This window comes from Vulpes vulpes, chromosome 12 (assembly GCF_048418805.1).
Source record: "Vulpes vulpes isolate BD-2025 chromosome 12, VulVul3, whole genome shotgun sequence".
Classification (NCBI taxonomy): Eukaryota; Metazoa; Chordata; class Mammalia; order Carnivora; family Canidae; genus Vulpes; species Vulpes vulpes.
In genome coordinates, this window is record NC_132791.1 from 65,482,445 (window position 1) to 65,498,889 (window position 16,445).

The window sequence follows — 16,445 nt, forward strand, 5'->3', positions numbered from 1 at the left end:
GATTCTCTTTTCCCTTAGTCTGTATATCTAACCCATCAGCTAATATTTTCACTTTACTTGTAAAACACATCCTCAATCTGTGCATTTCTTCTCATGTCTCTGTTATCATTCTGGTTCAAGCCATGTCTCTCTCTCTCTCTTTTGCCCTCCCTCCTTCTCCACATACACAGACATATTTTTTGAACCATTTAAGAGTAAGTTGCAGACATGATGCCTCATGCAGAAATACTTCAGTGTATAAATTCCCCAATGGAAGGATATTCTCTTATACAACCACGTACAAATTTTTACAAGAAAATTCACATTGATTTAATACCGTTATCTAATCTACAGATCTCATTCAGATTTCCCCAATTGTCTAAATAAAAGATATTCACTTTTAGCTGCTTAAATCTATAGAAGAACGGTAAGTCCTGTGTTCTGCCCTACCATGGAATCATTGGTCCATAGATAGCACCACTGCAGTCTGATTTTTCCTAATTATTTAGTTGGTGCCTTTAAGAAAATACCTGAAAAAGTAAGTGGTGACTTGGCTCTATCTAGCATTGTCTTGCTAGAATAGTATCTTCATTAGTATCTTAAAATATCTGGTTGGTCCTAGTTCTTTAACTATAAAATAAGTATGTTATAGAAGATAATCGTTGAAGAGGCCATTGATTCCAAATTCCACGATTCTAGGATGATGGTTTCTCCTTCCATATTTTCATCTCAGGCTGAATTCTAGCACCATTTTGAGGCTCCTTGTTCACAACATCAAGGATAGGATGATGACAGGCACAGAGCTTAAGGTCCTTGGGGATTACTATAGGAGCCAACATACAGGGTTGTTGCTTCGGGGGAAGCTGATGAGCAAAACCTGTCCTCTCTCTGCTTAAGGATTTTGACTCTAGATACTGATTATGGAACTTCAGTTTTGAAACCAAAAGCTTCTTTGTTTATTTATTTCTTTTTTTAAAAGAGTTATTTATTTATTAGAGAGAGAGAGAGCAGAAAGAGAGGGAGAAAGAATTCCAAGCAGACTCTGCTGTAGGTGTGCAGCCAGATGCAGGGCTCACTCAATCTTTTGACACTGAGATCACAATCTGAGCCGAAACCAAGAGTTGGTTGGTTAACCAACTGAGCCACTCAGGCACCCTGAAACCAAAAGTTCCTTAATAATCACTTTTGCATCATTTCCCCTCAAGGATATTTAAGGATGAAGAGCAAAAGATAGCTTCCAGTATGCTTTCAAGAAAAAGTTCCTATTTTGTTCTATATTGCATTTCAAAACACAAAAAATTTAAAAGGCAAGTGAGGGTGGGCACATATGACTTCTTGTTATTGGCGCAAGTAGGGAATTGGCAACAGATGACATGTTAGACCCAGATGATCTCTGGGGCTCAGAGCTGTCAGGAAGGAGGTATCTGTTTCTCAAGAAATTTATAGGTTGAGATTTTTATCTCCTGGGATATGTTAACATAGGGAATGACATCCATAAGCCTAGACCATAGATGCCAACTTTGGAAATCCCTGGTTAGGGGGTGTTGTGGGTGTTGCCACAGACAGATGGGGATTTATCCTTTATCATCTTTTCATAGGGCCTCCCCAACCATCTTCTTTGCACTTTGCTTTTCTCTCATGTTCTCTCTACTTTCCACCCTCTTTCACAAGTGCTTTATTTAGCATTACAAATAATAATTTTCTTGGATACTATATTAATCTTCTTTTTTATATTAATCTTCTTATATTAAACATTTTTAGTTAATAATTTTCTCTATCATTCTTCCTGATAGATAGTTGCAGAGGTAAACTCATGTAACACAGTTCTAGGTCAGTAGGGGAGGGAGGAAGGAAGGGAAGAAATGGTTCTTCCTACCGCTACTAAAAATGCTTTGGGATGCTATGTATATAGTCAAGGGTGATAATTAAATATATAGGGCCCAACTGTCCATTCAGAATGGATGCAAATAGCAGGGCTGGATCAGGGTTCCAGATGCCTCCTGCTGTGCTAAGTTGACCTCTTTGGTTGCTAGACCAAGAGTAGAGAATGTGGGCCTCCAGGAGGCAACTACCATGGATATGGCTGTATCTATGCATATTGGCTGATCACCAGGTCTGCACTCAGTGGTACCATGATCTAACCCCTTCAAATCTTTCCTTCTCTCATGTCAACAATCACTTTGAAGTCAAAGGCAAATAACCTGTCTTTATCAGTGAGAAGAGAGTGATGGATTTTGTTAGGTTTTTCAAAATTTCATTAAGTTGGTTTTGGCACACAAATGTTTTATAGTTTTGTGTAACCATTTAACCTTTATGCTTTTGTTGCATTGCCCTTATGCTTATAAGGACCTCCTTTATATAGATATTAGCTCAGTAGTCAGCTGACTTTTCTCTTAGTTATTAAGGATGATATATATATATTTTTTTAAGGATGATATATTTATTTTTATTATTATTATTTTTTTAAAGATTTTATTTATTTGTTTGAGAGAGTGAGCAAGAGAGAGTGAGCATGACTAGGAGAGGAGGCAGAAGGAGAAGCAGACTCCTTACTGAGCAGGGAGCCTGACGTGGGGTTTGATCCTAAGATCCCAGGGATCATGACCTGAGCCAAAGGCAGATGCTTAACCAGTTGAGGCACCCAGGGTCCCCAATGATATAATTTTTAAATTCAACTCTTATTTGCTATCTTTTAGGTATCTTTTAGTTTTTGATGTCCTATGCAGCTTTTATCTGCTTTTCCAGTCTTTCTCAACATCACTATTTGAATAAGGTGATTTTCCTTTTGATTCCAATTGTATTCTTTATCATGTTTTAGGTTCTTTTATATACTGTAAGAATTATAAGAGTTCAGGAATTATCCATTTTGTTCCATTAATTGGTCTCAATTATCATAGTTTCACATGGGTTACTATAAAAAAAAATGCCCCCCCCCCCCCCCCCCCCCCCGGGAATTGTACATGACAGTACAATTGAATTTTAGCTGAGCCTGGGCTCCTGGAAGAGAGCCAAGGTTAAGAAATTTCCCACCCTCTTGTGTTCCACAAGAGGCTTGCTTCCAAGAAGCACCTTTCCCAAATACCTTAGGTAAGACTACAGATGCCTCCTTTCTTTACTTATGACAAGGCCACATACAGTCCTCCAAATTCCCATTCATAAATGATTAACTGAACTGTTTTGTCCTATTGATCAATGGGAACAAAATGCTTGCTCTTCAAACTTTGGTTAAGATGCTTTCCTGCCTCCAGGCTTCTAAACTTTGATTTATCCTCAGTCCAAAGCCAGTATACAACCCCTCCCTAACTGCCTCTTCCAAGACTAGGCTGGCCTCAGAGTAAAAATAATTTTCCAATCCCACTCTTACTATACTACCTCACACTGCCCCATTCTAACCTTGTTTATTCCTTGTATAAAAAAACCAAATTCTTTTTACTCTTGAGACTCTTGCAGAGCTGATGGTAATAGAGTTCTTGTATTGCAGTCATTTCTTTCCCTCCGTGAGAAACAATCCTTTCAGTAACATCTCTCCTTACTAAATCTCCATTTGCTTTTTATTTGAAAGGACTTGCTCATGACCTTTTAGTACCAAATTTTTCTTCCCTATTCTTACATACTTCTAAGGAAAAAATTATTTTGTTAAATCTGTTCCCCTTCAATTTAAGCTTTTAAAAAAATTTATTTAAATTCAATTAATTAGGAGCACCTGGGTGGCTCAGTGGTTGAGCGTTTGCCTTTCGCTCAGGTCATTATTCTGGTGTCCTGGGGTGGAGTCCCACATTGGGCTCCCTGCAGGGAGCCTACTTCTATCTCTGCCTATGTCTCTGCCTCTCTCTCTGTCTCTGATGAATAAATAAAATCTTTAAAAATAATGATAAATTCAATTAATTAACATATAATGTAGTATTGGTTTCAGAGGTAGATGTCAGTGATTCATCAGTGTTATATAACACCCAGTGCTCATCACATCATGTGCCCTCCTTAATGCTCATCACTCAGTTGCTCCATTTCCCACCCCCTCCCCACCAGCGACTCTCAGTTTGTTTCCTATTAATTAAGAATGTCTTATGGTTTGTTTTTCTCTCTGATTTCATCTTGTCTTTATTTTTCCTCTCTTCCCCTATTCTGTTTCTTAAATTCCACATATGAGTGAGATTCTATGAAATTGCATTTTTCTGATTGACTTATTTTGCTTAGCATAATATCCTCTAGTTCCATCCACGTCGTTGCAAATGGCAAGATTTCTTTTTCTTTTCTTTTCTTTTCTTTTCTTTTCTTTTCTTTTCTTTTCTTTTCTTTTCTTTTCTTTTTTTGATGGCTAAGTACTTAAAACCAACCAACCAACCAACCAACCAACCAACCAACCAACCAAAAAAGCAGAAACAGATCCAAGAATACAGAGAACAAGCTGATGGTTGCCAGAAGGGAGGGAGGTGGGGGAATGGGCAAAATAGGGGAAGAGGAGTGGAAAGTACTTACAGGCTTCCGGTTACACAATGAATAAGTTATGGGACTGAAGTCAGCATAGGGAATATAGGCAATGGTATTGGAAGAGTGATATAGTGATAGATGGGAGCTACGCTTGCAGTGAGCATAGTGTCATGGTATAGACTTATTAAATCACAAAGTTTGACACCTGAAGTTAATGTAATATTGTGTGTCAACTACATTTCAAAAAATTATTGAGGCATAATTGATATACAACTATTACATCCATTTAAAGAAAACAGTTTGGTGAGGGATGCCTGGGTGGCTCAGTGGTTTAGCACCTGCCTTCAGCCCAGGGCATGATCCTGGAGTCTCAGGATGGAGTCCCACATCAGGCTCCCCGCATGGAGCCTGCTTTCCCTCTGCCTGTGTCTCTGCCTCTCTCTCTCTCTCTCTGTGTGTGTCTCTCATGAATCTTTAAAAAATAATAAGTTTGATGAGAATTGACTTGTGTACAACCTCTATTTAACTTCCACTCCAATCTATACATAGAACATTCCTATCATCCCTAAAAGTTTCCTTGAGCCAGTTTGTATACAACCCTTCTTCTGCCCTTGGCTTCATGCAAGCACTGGTGAGGATTTTTTGTCATTATAGATTCATTTGAATTTTCTATAAATAGAATCATACTAAGCATCATGATTTTTAGATTCAAACATGTTACACGTGTTCGTAGTTCATTCTTGTTTTTCTCCATTGTTGTTTTCTATTCTTCCATTAGTATGGGTATACCATGTTTTGTTTCTCTGTTGGTTTATTGATAGATATTCATGTTTTCCCTCCAGTTTTTGGATATTGTGAATAAAGCTACTGTGAACATTTAAATAAACATTTTTGTGTGGACATACATATTCATTTCTTTTGGGGAGGAGTAAAAACGTTAGCTCCGAAGGCAAGTATATATTTTAGTTTTGAGAGAGGGAGAATGTGTGTGCACGTTTGTGAGTGGGAGGGGGGCGGACAGGGAGAGAGGGACAGAAGCAGACTCTCTGGTGGCAACTGTGTAGTGAGTCCAATGCAAGACTCAGTCCCCAAAGCCTGTGATCATGACCCCAGCTGAAACCAAGAGCCAAGAGCCAACACTCAACTCACTGAGTCAACCAGGTGCTCCTATCATTTTATATTTTTACCAAGTCATGATCCCAGAGTCCTGAGATCTAGTCCTGCATTGGGTTCCCTGCAGGGAGCCAGCCTACTTCTCCCTCTGTCTATGTCTCTGCCTCTCTCTCATGAATAAATAAATAATATCTTTTTAAAAAATTGTAAAGCTGGTACAGGAAGTTCCTTTATGTCTAGCACTCACTTCCTCTATTGTTAACACCTTACATTATTATGGTATATTTGTCACAATTCATAAGCCTGTATTAATACATTTTTGATGTATTAAGTTTTATTTAGATTTCTTTTGTTTTTACCTGATGTCCTTCTTCTGTTCCAGGATCCCATCCAGGACCTTATACGTTTGTAACCATGTGTCTTTTGGCTCCTCTTAGCTGTGAGAGTTTCTCAGACCTTTTTTCGGTTTTGGGTTTTTTTTTTTTTTTTTTTATCACCTTGATAGTTTTAAGAAATATTGGTCAGGTATTTTGTAGTAAGTGCCTTGACTTGGAATTTGTTTGATTTTTTTTCAAATTAGATTGGAGTTATGGTTTTGGGAAAGGAAGAACTCAGAGAACAATTGCCATTTTCTCTATAGCGTCTCTCATCATGACTCATCACTGTTTCATGTTGACCTTGATCATCTCACTGAGGGAACATTTGTTAAATTTCACCACTGCAAAGTTACTCTCCCCTCAGTCCCTTTCCAAACTATTCTTTTTCAGGAAGTTACTATGCACAGATTATACTTAAGGAGTGGGGAGTTATGTTGACATAAATTATTACATATCTATGTAAATTATTTGGGGTTCTTCTGCATGGGAGACTTGTCTCCTCTTCCCCATTTTATTTATTTACTGGCTATTTATTTATATCTACATGAACTCATAGATTTTTATTTATATGTTGGGTTATTTATTTTGTGGCTCACATTGTTCTAGTTTTGGCCACTTGGTACTCTTTCAGTTGGCTCCTGTGTCCCCTTTTTTATATATTCATTGTGTATATTTAAAAATTATTTTTATCACTTCCTTATTTTCCGGCACTCTAAAACGCCGTGTAGGTTCATTTTGTATATTTTCAGTCACAGTCCTAGAATTTTCCATTTCTCCAGGGATCCCTGGTTCCTTTTATTACCGAATAGCATTAGAAAGCAAGAGGTGGGTGTAGGTGTGCTTAGTGCTATGGGGATATGTTGCTCCTGAGTCCTGTCAGCTGACAGAACAAGGAAATATGTGCGTTGTACTGTGCATATACATATCTACACATTTTTCTCTGTGTCTGCCATCTGTACCCATCTTAAGCCAAACATTAATTTATACTGATGTCTCCAATTCTATTACCATATGTATCATTCAAACCTCCACCTCTTCTTACCTGTAAACTGACATATTAAAATTTCTTTCCAAAGATTCCCTTACTATAAACCTTAGTGGCTTTAATGATATACTTTTTTTAATCCTCAGAAACCTTAATTTCTTCTGGAAACTAAGTAGTAATTGTGAGCTATCTGTTGTACCAGCATTCTTTAGATGTGCAAATTTATGAATATATTTCATACTTTTTAGAGGATATGCCTTTTTTCTCTTTTTTAAAAAATTTAAATTTAATTAATTAACATATGGTATATTATTAGTTTCAGAGGTAGAGTTCAGTGATTCATCAGTCTTATATAGTACCCAGTACCCATTATACTATGTACCCTCTTTAATGTCCTTCACCCAGTTACCCCATCACCCCAGGATATGCCTTTTTCAATTTTCTTCTTTTTTAAACAAGATTTTATTTATTTATTTATGAGAGACGCAGAGAGAGAGGCAGAGACATAGGTAGAGGGAGAAGCTGACTCCCTGCGGGAGCCTGATGCAGGACCCATTCTGTGACCCCAGGATCACAACCTGAGCCAAAGGCAGATGCTCAACCACTGAGTCACCCAAGCGTCTTCTTTTTCAATTTTCTAACGTAGCAGTAACACAACCAAATATATTTTAGTTTCTCTAATAAGAAGCTAAATGTAGATAAACCTATGCTTGGTATTTAATATTTCAGTATTTTATCTTATTTGGAAATGATCTAGAAATTTAATTGTAAGCAAAAAGCATTAGAGGTCTCTGGAAAAAGATAAGACATAGCTTTCTTGACATAAGAAGAGTCATTTTAGGTTCCCTGCCATCTTGTGATCTGAGCCTGACCGACACTACTGGCCCAAAGCACCTTTCTTGCAGAACTTCCTGGAATAGGTAGAAATTGCATAAGAATGGACTTCAGCAGTCTGAAATAATTTTAAGGGAACAAAAGAATGCAAGAAGAAACAGCCAGTATTAGGCCAGGAGATAGCCTAATCATATCAGGAACAATAAATCAGTGGTAAAACTTCCAGAGCTGGTTCAGAGGTAGAGATCTCCCTGAAGCACATTCCTGAGCTATCTTTGCAGGATTTAAACTCCTTTGAGCACCCAGATCCTGGACCAACTCAAGGCAGAGAATTGATGGTGTTGAGCTTTGTGGGCCCTCGTGACTTCAATCCAACTCCAGTTTTATGCTGAATTCCCCCCATTGCTCAAGCCCCTTCACGAATATGTATGCAACCTTACCTTAAAATTTTCCCAGTTGTGCTATTCTGGGAGACACTGCTACCTTGGAAAATAACCCTAATGTCCTCCTTCACTTATAAGATCGTTCCTTTCCCTATTCTTTGGTTTGGTTGTATGTTTTGGCTCAGAGAGGGGAACCCAGTTCTGTGTAACATAATGACTCTCCAGAGTTTAATTTAACTTAGCCAAACTCTAAGGTTTTAAGTTACCAAAAAGATTTGGGGGAAACTATTTAAGAACAAACAAGAAGACAACAAATATTACTGAAAACTTAATTTATAAGCTTTGATCTTGCTTTCATCTATTTAATTCACTTGTTCTTAACAATCATTTTTAGATTACCTATAAAAATTTTATTAAACATTAGACAAAATCAGCCATTATCCCAAGTTATTATTTTTTTGGTTGACAGATCTTTTAGGACTTTAAAGGAGCTTATTTTGCTAGTAAACTGAAGTGGAATAAAAGCTTTATATTTAATGCTGATAACTTTAAAGATACATCTCTTTTAATTAAACCATCAACCTTAAACTAGCTTTCATAGTGAATATTTTCCTGCATCACTTGAACGTGAACTGTATTTGAATTAGTTTCTATTATATTTCTGATAATTTTTATGAATACTAATTTATATAATCTCTTGTTTAAACCAATCAACCAATTAAACAGAATTCTTTCACAATGAATTTTGACAGTACCATCCAGTGGTAAAAAAATTTCACACATCTGCTGTCACCAACTAGATGCCAACACCTGACCTTTAACTGCCCACCTGCTTGCACTCAATAACCTTTGTCCCACAATATTCCTTAAATTCTTCTTTCTGGCTCATCCCCCCCCCCCCCCCCATTCATCCCTTAACTCAGGGCAAATGGAAAGCAAAATTGCCCCTCCAGCAATAGCGACTGTCCTGACAAGACCTCCAGCCAGATCAGGCCACCCAGACCAGTTTCAACTAAACCCCTGACCTTGCCTACAAAGGTGGACTTTGAAGTGACCTCTAGATTGACTTATGATTGCCTTTTGCTAATTATAATGAGATAAAGGAGGAGCACACCCACCCAAGGAGGAGCACAAGCCTCATTTACATAATACACAGTATGTCCCACAGTACATTTCCTTAAGGTGCATGTGTGACTTAATGCTTGCCTCTGCATAGGATGACAAAGCTTCCCCATCTAAATATGCATCCTAACCCCAAATAAAAAGAACCCATCCACCTTTACTCCGAGAGGCTTTGGAAGTTATTTTCCGTGCTGCCTAAAGTTTTATTTGTGTGACAACTCAACCTGCGGTGCGGTTTCTGACTCACCAAGGAGCAAACTCATGGTGGTTTGGTTACACTACCACGCATATATAGACACATATGAACGTACAGATGCAAAGAGACCTTACAGCTTTTGTTTGACATTTAAAGCCAGGAAATAAAATAGATACAAAATTCACTAGTTGTAAAAGAAGTTGGCCCCAAATTACTTTCTCTTGTAGACAGAATAAGTTAACTTTATTTGTCTGGATATATAAAACTTTTTAAATTTAATATGTGTGGAGAAGATTTTTAAGATTAATATTTGTCTCTGGAATTAATCTTGAGGAGGCTGTGCTAGAGTTTGGGCACAAGAGCCCTTTTAGTAGTTTTTATTTTAAAAAGGCCTTTTTTTTCCTTTTGCCCCTTACTGTTTCAGACAGTTGGGGGCTATGTTTATATTTCAAAGATATGACAAGATTTATAACTTAAAGAGACAGGGAAAGAAGGGTGAGTTCCTCCAAGAAGGACTTTGCTTTCCTAAGGCAAATAATTTAACAGTCTTTGAGATAACAGTTGTTTTGCAATTGGAAAAAGGAATGGGTTAATTGTGAATTGCTTTTAGAACTGACTTTTGCTTTGCAAAAGATTTGTAAGATAGGGATAGTTACTCTCAATTCCTCAAAAAATTAGATTGTAATTTAAATAACATAAGTTGATCTACCTATCCAAGTACATTATCTTCAATTTGCTTCCTTTCCTCTGGATATAAAGTTGTAATTTTAAGTATTTCTGGCAGTACTGAGTAACTCTCCTTCAGTGCAAGAGGGGTCTCCAAAGAGGGTGCAAAGGATCCTAACTTCCCAAGATTCAGGGTCACTTGCAAAGACAGCCAGAAGGAACTGATAACCTTTATGTCCTAAACAGACAAAAAGCCAAGCCCTTTTATGTAAAATAAGACAATTACTATCCCTGGAAAGAAAAAGATCAATCAATAACCAATTGGTCTGGATTTGGATGGGAAGAGACAACTTGAAATTTTATATTCCTCTTTAGATTGGACACTATAGACAGAAATTCAGAGGAACAGATTCCGGTAAGAATTTTCACCTTTCACTGCCTTCTGCCAGTTTTTCCAGGATCCTCTCTTTAGGCTCTGGTATCTACCAGAGTTTCCCATTAGGTGTATAAGGGAATAATGTAGCAGTTTACCAGAATGTCCCTCAGTTTTGTAAACTCTGGCAGGGGTCCATGTGAGTGCCCTCCTTTGAAGGTAGCTTTGTGGGTATTTGTGAGGCCATTTATTTGGTAGACTTTTGATTATGGTTGTGTGGTCCTTTCAGAGTGGAAAAATAATTCAGACAGAGGATTAGTAGGATGAGTACTTGAAGGAGCAAAGAGGGGGGCAGTAGGAGTTAGCCAGACTTACAGCCTTGTTTTAGGTATCTCTTAGGCTCAATTTTTCATGAGCCTTTTGCAATGAATCTTTCAATGAAACTTTCAAAGTTCTTTTTGGAACTTCAAAACCTTTTGGAGGCTTCTGCTTGGCAATTAAAAAAGGAATCCCATTCTGTGTAATTTGCCTTGCTTTCAGGTGTACTTCTCAAATGAAGATACCTAATTGGAACATTCCCCCAGTAGACTATTGTATTTCTAGGCTGTAATTCCCCTGAAGGCTGATAGCAGTTTGGTAGGACCCTGGGTGCAAATGGAGGTAACCGCCATTTCTTTCCCATCATATCTAGCTACAGATAGGGTGCAACTCACATTTCTGCCCAGCCTTTTTGCCCTACCCCAACCAGCTCAAACTGGTCTGGGTGGCCTAGTCTGGCTGGAGATCTTGGGGGTGGTTTTGCTTCCCATTTGCTGGAGTTAAGAGGTAAGCCGGAAAGAAGAACTTAATGAAGAATATGGGGCAGAGGTCGGTGAGTACAAGCAGGTGGGCAGTAAAAGTCAGGTGTTGGGGTCTAGCTGGTGACATAACTAAAGAACTAGGGACTAGGGGAAGGATGAACCAGCAGACCTCAAAGAATGGAAACTACAGGGCAGCCCAGGTGGCTCAGCGGTTTAGCACCACCTTCAGCCCAGGGCGTGGTCCTGGAGACCTGGGATTGAGTCCTGCATTGGGCTCCCTGCATGGAGCCTGCTTCTCCCTCTGCCTGTGTCTCTGCCTCTCTTTCTCTCTGTGTCTCTCATGCATAAATAAATAAAAATCTTTTAAAAAAAAAAAGAGTGGAAACTGCAGGCTGATTTTCAAACCAGGGGAGGACTATAGCTGCCCATCAGCAGTTCCCAATATGGAAACTGAGGACAGAATTGAAGGCTGGGGTTTTGATTACCTGGACTGTGCAATGGAAGCCCCTGAGCACAACACGAGCAATTCCCAGCATGGCCAACACCAGCAGACTCCCCTGGTGGAGGCAGATTAGAAATCGGGAAGCCATTCTGATATGGAACTGTGGACCGAACCAGGGGGTAGGGACTGGTGTTCTGTTGGAGCCTCCTGTTGGTCTAGAAAGATCCATTAACTGACCCTTGACTGGAAAGCCCATTAGGAGCTCAAATGCAGAGTGAAAACTCAAACCAAGAGGGTCTTACCAAGGTCCTTCGAAATGGTGAGAAAGACCGTGAACTCAGAAAGGCTCACAGGCCCCATCTGTGCCTGTTTCTCATTTTCCCAAAAGCTGTTAGAAGTTTGCTTTAGGGGAATGCCTAGGTGGCTCAGTGGTTGAGTGTCTGCCTTTGGCGCAGGTTGTGGTCCTGGCATTCTGGGACCAAGTCCCATATTGGGCTCCCTGCAGGGAGCCTGCTTCTTCCTCTGCTTTTGTCTCTTTCTCTCTGTCTGTGTGTCTCTCATGAATAAATAAATTAAATCTTAAAAAAAAAGTTCACTTCAGACCCCAATGCTGCCCCAAAATTTGTTCAATAACAAGTAAATTCAAACATATAATAGTCTTTATTAATTAATTCATGAATCATGCAGCACCTTTCCTGCAGGTAGAAGGGAACTCCAAAGGGCTGCAAAGAAGGAAAGTTTCTTAAAGGCAGGACAAAGAAATCATAAACATAAAAAAAGGATTATTTCAGGGGAAGTCATCTTCATTTGGGAAACTTTTATGTGGATTGGGGGATAGAGAAGGTCCATGTGACAGATTACTTACTTCGTTGGTTCTGATCAGAAAATTCCTGACTGGCCAGGGAAGACTACATTTCTGGGGAAGGCTATAACAGTCCCCTAATACTGTTAGGCATTAAGTAAGCCCCATTTTGGTGACTTGCCCTAAGTGACACCATTTTGGGCCTGTGGTTTTCTTTTTAACACTATGGAAGATGGGGCTGGGGAGATTCAAATCATATCAGAGACTCAACTTGCCATTACTGGGTCAGAAGTTCAGAACATGGCACTTGGGCATATGGACTGTGTTGAGTGAAAGGCACTTGAAAGACAGCAAATACAAGAAAAACACTCATCTTCCTTCTTTTTCTTAAAAGGAGATGAGATTCCTATATGAAAGATGTTCTCTTTATGCCAGAAGGTAAACACATTCTGATCTTCAAAGATAGGAAGTTTAGATCAAGAGAATTCTATACAAGTCATCCTTGTTAAAATAATTCTGATCTTGCTTCAGCCTGCCCACATAGTTGAGTCACTTTCCCACAATTGTCTCCCTTTGTTCAACCTAAAGTAAAAGCAAGTTGGTTTCAGCAACTTCTTTGAGTCTTGATCCCTTATGAAGGCTCCTAGGGCATGAAAATCTTCTTTTAAATAAATTTTTTATGTAGGGTGCTTGGGTAGCCCAGTTGGTTAAGTGTATGCCTTTGGCTCAGGTCATGATCCCAGAGTCCTGAGATTGAGCCTTTTGTAAGGTTCCCTGCTCAGTGGGGAGTCTACTTCTCCTTCTTCCTCTGCCCCTCCCTGTGCCCAGGCTCTCTGGGAGAATGGATTTATAGAGAAGCAAGGATAGAGCAAGAGACCACTATGTGTCTATGGCAATAATCTGTGCAAGAGATGATGGGGGCTTGAACCAGGGCAAAAGTAGAAGAGATAAATGGATTGGATTTTGGATGCTTTGAAGTGTACTACCAGTTATCTGATTAGGGGGGTTAAAGGGAAAGCCAAATATAAGTAGACTGTCAGGACTGATATGCCCTCACATACCTCACAATTGGGAGGAACTTTAAATGGCTTAAAAGAAAATTTCATGTCTTGAAACTAGAGAAAAGTGTCTAAAGGTTGCCACATGAGAATTTAGTTTTGGCAGTTAAAGAATTGGTTCTCTATCTTAAATCTGCAGCCAATATTTCTTTATTTTCCAATTCACCTGTCTTTCTACAGTCTCTGGGTTTTCATTATTTCCCAATTTCAGCTGGCCTATGTCTCAGTTCTTTCTCCCATTCTACATTCATCACCAGGTGGGATACTAAAAAAAAAAAAAAAAAAAAAAAGACAGTTACTGTTGTCAGGTTAAAGAATGAGGAATAAAAACAATAGCCCTGTATTCTATTCATCAGCTTGGTTTTAAGAAGACTGAAGACCTCTAAATACTGAAATAAGCACGTTATTTTAAGAAACAGAATACTGCTCTATTACTCTTAGTAGTGAAGATACTTTGTTTTATATTTAATCCTTCCTGGGTCTGGAATCAAATAATTATGATTGCAAGACTTAGATAAATGATGAAAGTCAAGTTACATTTTTTTAAAATGCTGAACACTGGTACAAATAACATACTATATTAATAAGTGAAAAGCATCAGCGCCCATTCTCAGCAAGTACTATCTCTTCTTTCATTCTAAGGTGGAGTTCATTTTGGCTCAAAACACTGCAGGTTAGATTGCTGTTATCCAGGAGCTGTAAATACTTGTATCGTAATTACCTTTCTTTCTTTCTTTCTTTCTTTCTTTCTTTCTTTCTTTCTTTCTTTCTTTCTTTTTTTCTTCTTTCTTTTTTCTCTCTCTCGTTCTTTCTCTCTTTGGATGGCTTTCTCCCCCTTATCCACAAAAAAGCCCTCTGATTGCTTCCTGATCTTACAGGCTTCATATAACTTAAAAACCTCATTCAACAAACATTTGGGGTCCAGTGTAAGACAGCATGCTTGATGCCAGCCAAGGGAGGACTACCAAGATGTACAAGAGACAGGATGCAGCTCCCTCTCTTTCTACTTAAGAGTCTGTGTGAAATGCACCAGCCGAGCATCCCCTTGGCAGTTGGTACTGCCTATCCTACGTTGGCCCTTAGACATCAAGTACCTCGCTGCTGCAACTGCGGCAGGCGCTCAACCAGTTTAATTCTCAAAGTCCTATCCTAAGGTGGAAAATGCAGAATTCCATTTAATTTTCACTTGTAAAGGGGAGACACTAAGGAAGGCACATTCGAGTTTGCTGCCTGAGGTGTCTGCTGAAGGGTTTCCTTCCTCCGGGGCCGGAAAGGCTTACCTACTCTAGCACCTGCTCCCCGGGACCACCACACTCTCCTCCCTGCTCCAGGTCTACCCGCCCGCGGAGCACTGACCAATAGGCGCGTCCCGATTCCGCGGCGGGGCGGGGCCTCGAGCCTGGGCTTCGGGGACCCGCCCCCCGTACGTGGCCTGCGTGCGTGACGCCGGGCGGCGCGAGGCGGTTTCTGCAGCGTGTGGCGCCCCCCGGCGGCGGCGAGGACTCCATGTGACAGCGGGACGGGCGCGCCCGCCATGGAGCCGCAGACACCGGCGGGAACACCCGGGGACCCCGTCGCTCGGCCGCCTGAGGACGAGGGGCGGCGGGAGGGCCGCACAGCGCCGGCGGAGGCTTCCCTGGGCGCCGCGGCGGACGGCGCCTGTGCCGACGCGCTGTGGGAGCTGCCGGTGGAGCCCGCCCAGCGGAGGCCCCAGTGCAGCCGCTGCAGGTGACCGCGGGGCGGAGCGGAGCCGGGTGGGGGCGGGGACCCGGCGCGGCGGCGGCCTCGGGAGGAGGCTGCAGCGCCCGCTTCCGGGGAGGGGGAGGCGGCGGCTCCGGCTCCGCCCGGCCCCCGCCCCTGCCCCGCCCCTGCCCCGCCCCTTCCCCGCTCCTGCCCCGCCCCTTCCCCGCCCCTGCCCCGCCCCTGCCCCGCCCCTTCCCCGCCCCGCCCCAGCCCCGGGGACCGCCGCCTCCTGGCCGCCGCCGGGGACCTTGGGATCGCTCTGGAAAATTGCAGGGACAGCCCTTGAGTAAGAAGCCGTTTATCCAGGTTCAGGAGTAGTTAGCCTTGCTTCCCGCAAGACCCTGAGCCTGTCAGGGGGTGAGCCCACTCGAGTTCGCGGTCAAGAAAGTTTAGGAGTCAGAACAGTGAGGGGTAATGACCATCTTTAAGGTAGTGTGACGTAGTCATCTCACAGTAAAGAAAGGTAAAAAATAACTAGAAATCAGGGGCGCCTGGGGGCTCAGCCGGGGAAGCGCCTGCCTTCAGCTCAGGTCACGATCCCAGGGTCCTGGGATTGAGTCCTGCATCCGCCTCCCCTCTGGGAGCCTGTTTCTCCCTCTACCTCTCCCCCTGCCCGTGCTCTCTCTCTCTCTCTCTCTGATTGATAGATAAATGAATAAATAAGTAGTCTTAAAAAAAAAAAAATTAGGGACGCCTGGGTAGCTCAGTAGTTGAGCTTCTGCCTTCGTCTCAGGTATCGGGCCACCTGCTCAGCCAGGAACCAGCTTCTCCTTCTGCCACTCTCCCTGTTTGTGCTTTCTCTCTGTCACATGAATACATAAAATCTTAAAAAAAAAAATTAGAGAACAGCGACAGTCAAAATGACTTTTGGATTCTGAGTTCACTTGGAAGTGTTTATTGAGCTTCTGTATCGTTCCAGGCGTCTGTATTGTGCTAGGTCGTGAGGATGCGGGCATCAATAAAACAACACGGACTCTGCCCTCGTTGGGACGCTTACAGCCCGGTGAAGACACAGTGTAGTAAGCAGGCAGCAGCAACTAACATTGAAGGCTCACAGTATGCCCACTTGTTACAGTACCTTTCAGGATTGCGTCACTGTGCTGCTGCTCTTCAGGGTGCTAGTGTATTTCAGGGTGGTGAGGAT

At 41.3% G+C, this 16,445-nt stretch overlaps 1 protein-coding gene across 2 annotated transcripts in view; it reads left to right on the plus strand.

The window, feature by feature from the left end:
• The window catches only part of DTWD2 (DTW domain containing 2), a 172,646-nt gene that overhangs the window by 55,483 nt on the left and 100,718 nt on the right, over nucleotides 1–16,445 (plus strand). The window contains exon 1 of one of the 2 annotated variants that reach the window (XM_026015408.2): nucleotides 15,013–15,286. The exons of the other annotated variant lie outside the window; for it this stretch is intronic. Within the exon in view, the coding sequence (XP_025871193.1) occupies nucleotides 15,093–15,286 (194 nt within the window). The 5' untranslated portion in view covers nucleotides 15,013–15,092. Of the gene's footprint in view, nucleotides 1–15,012; nucleotides 15,287–16,445 lie in introns of those variants that run through there. 2 annotated transcript variants of the gene reach the window in all.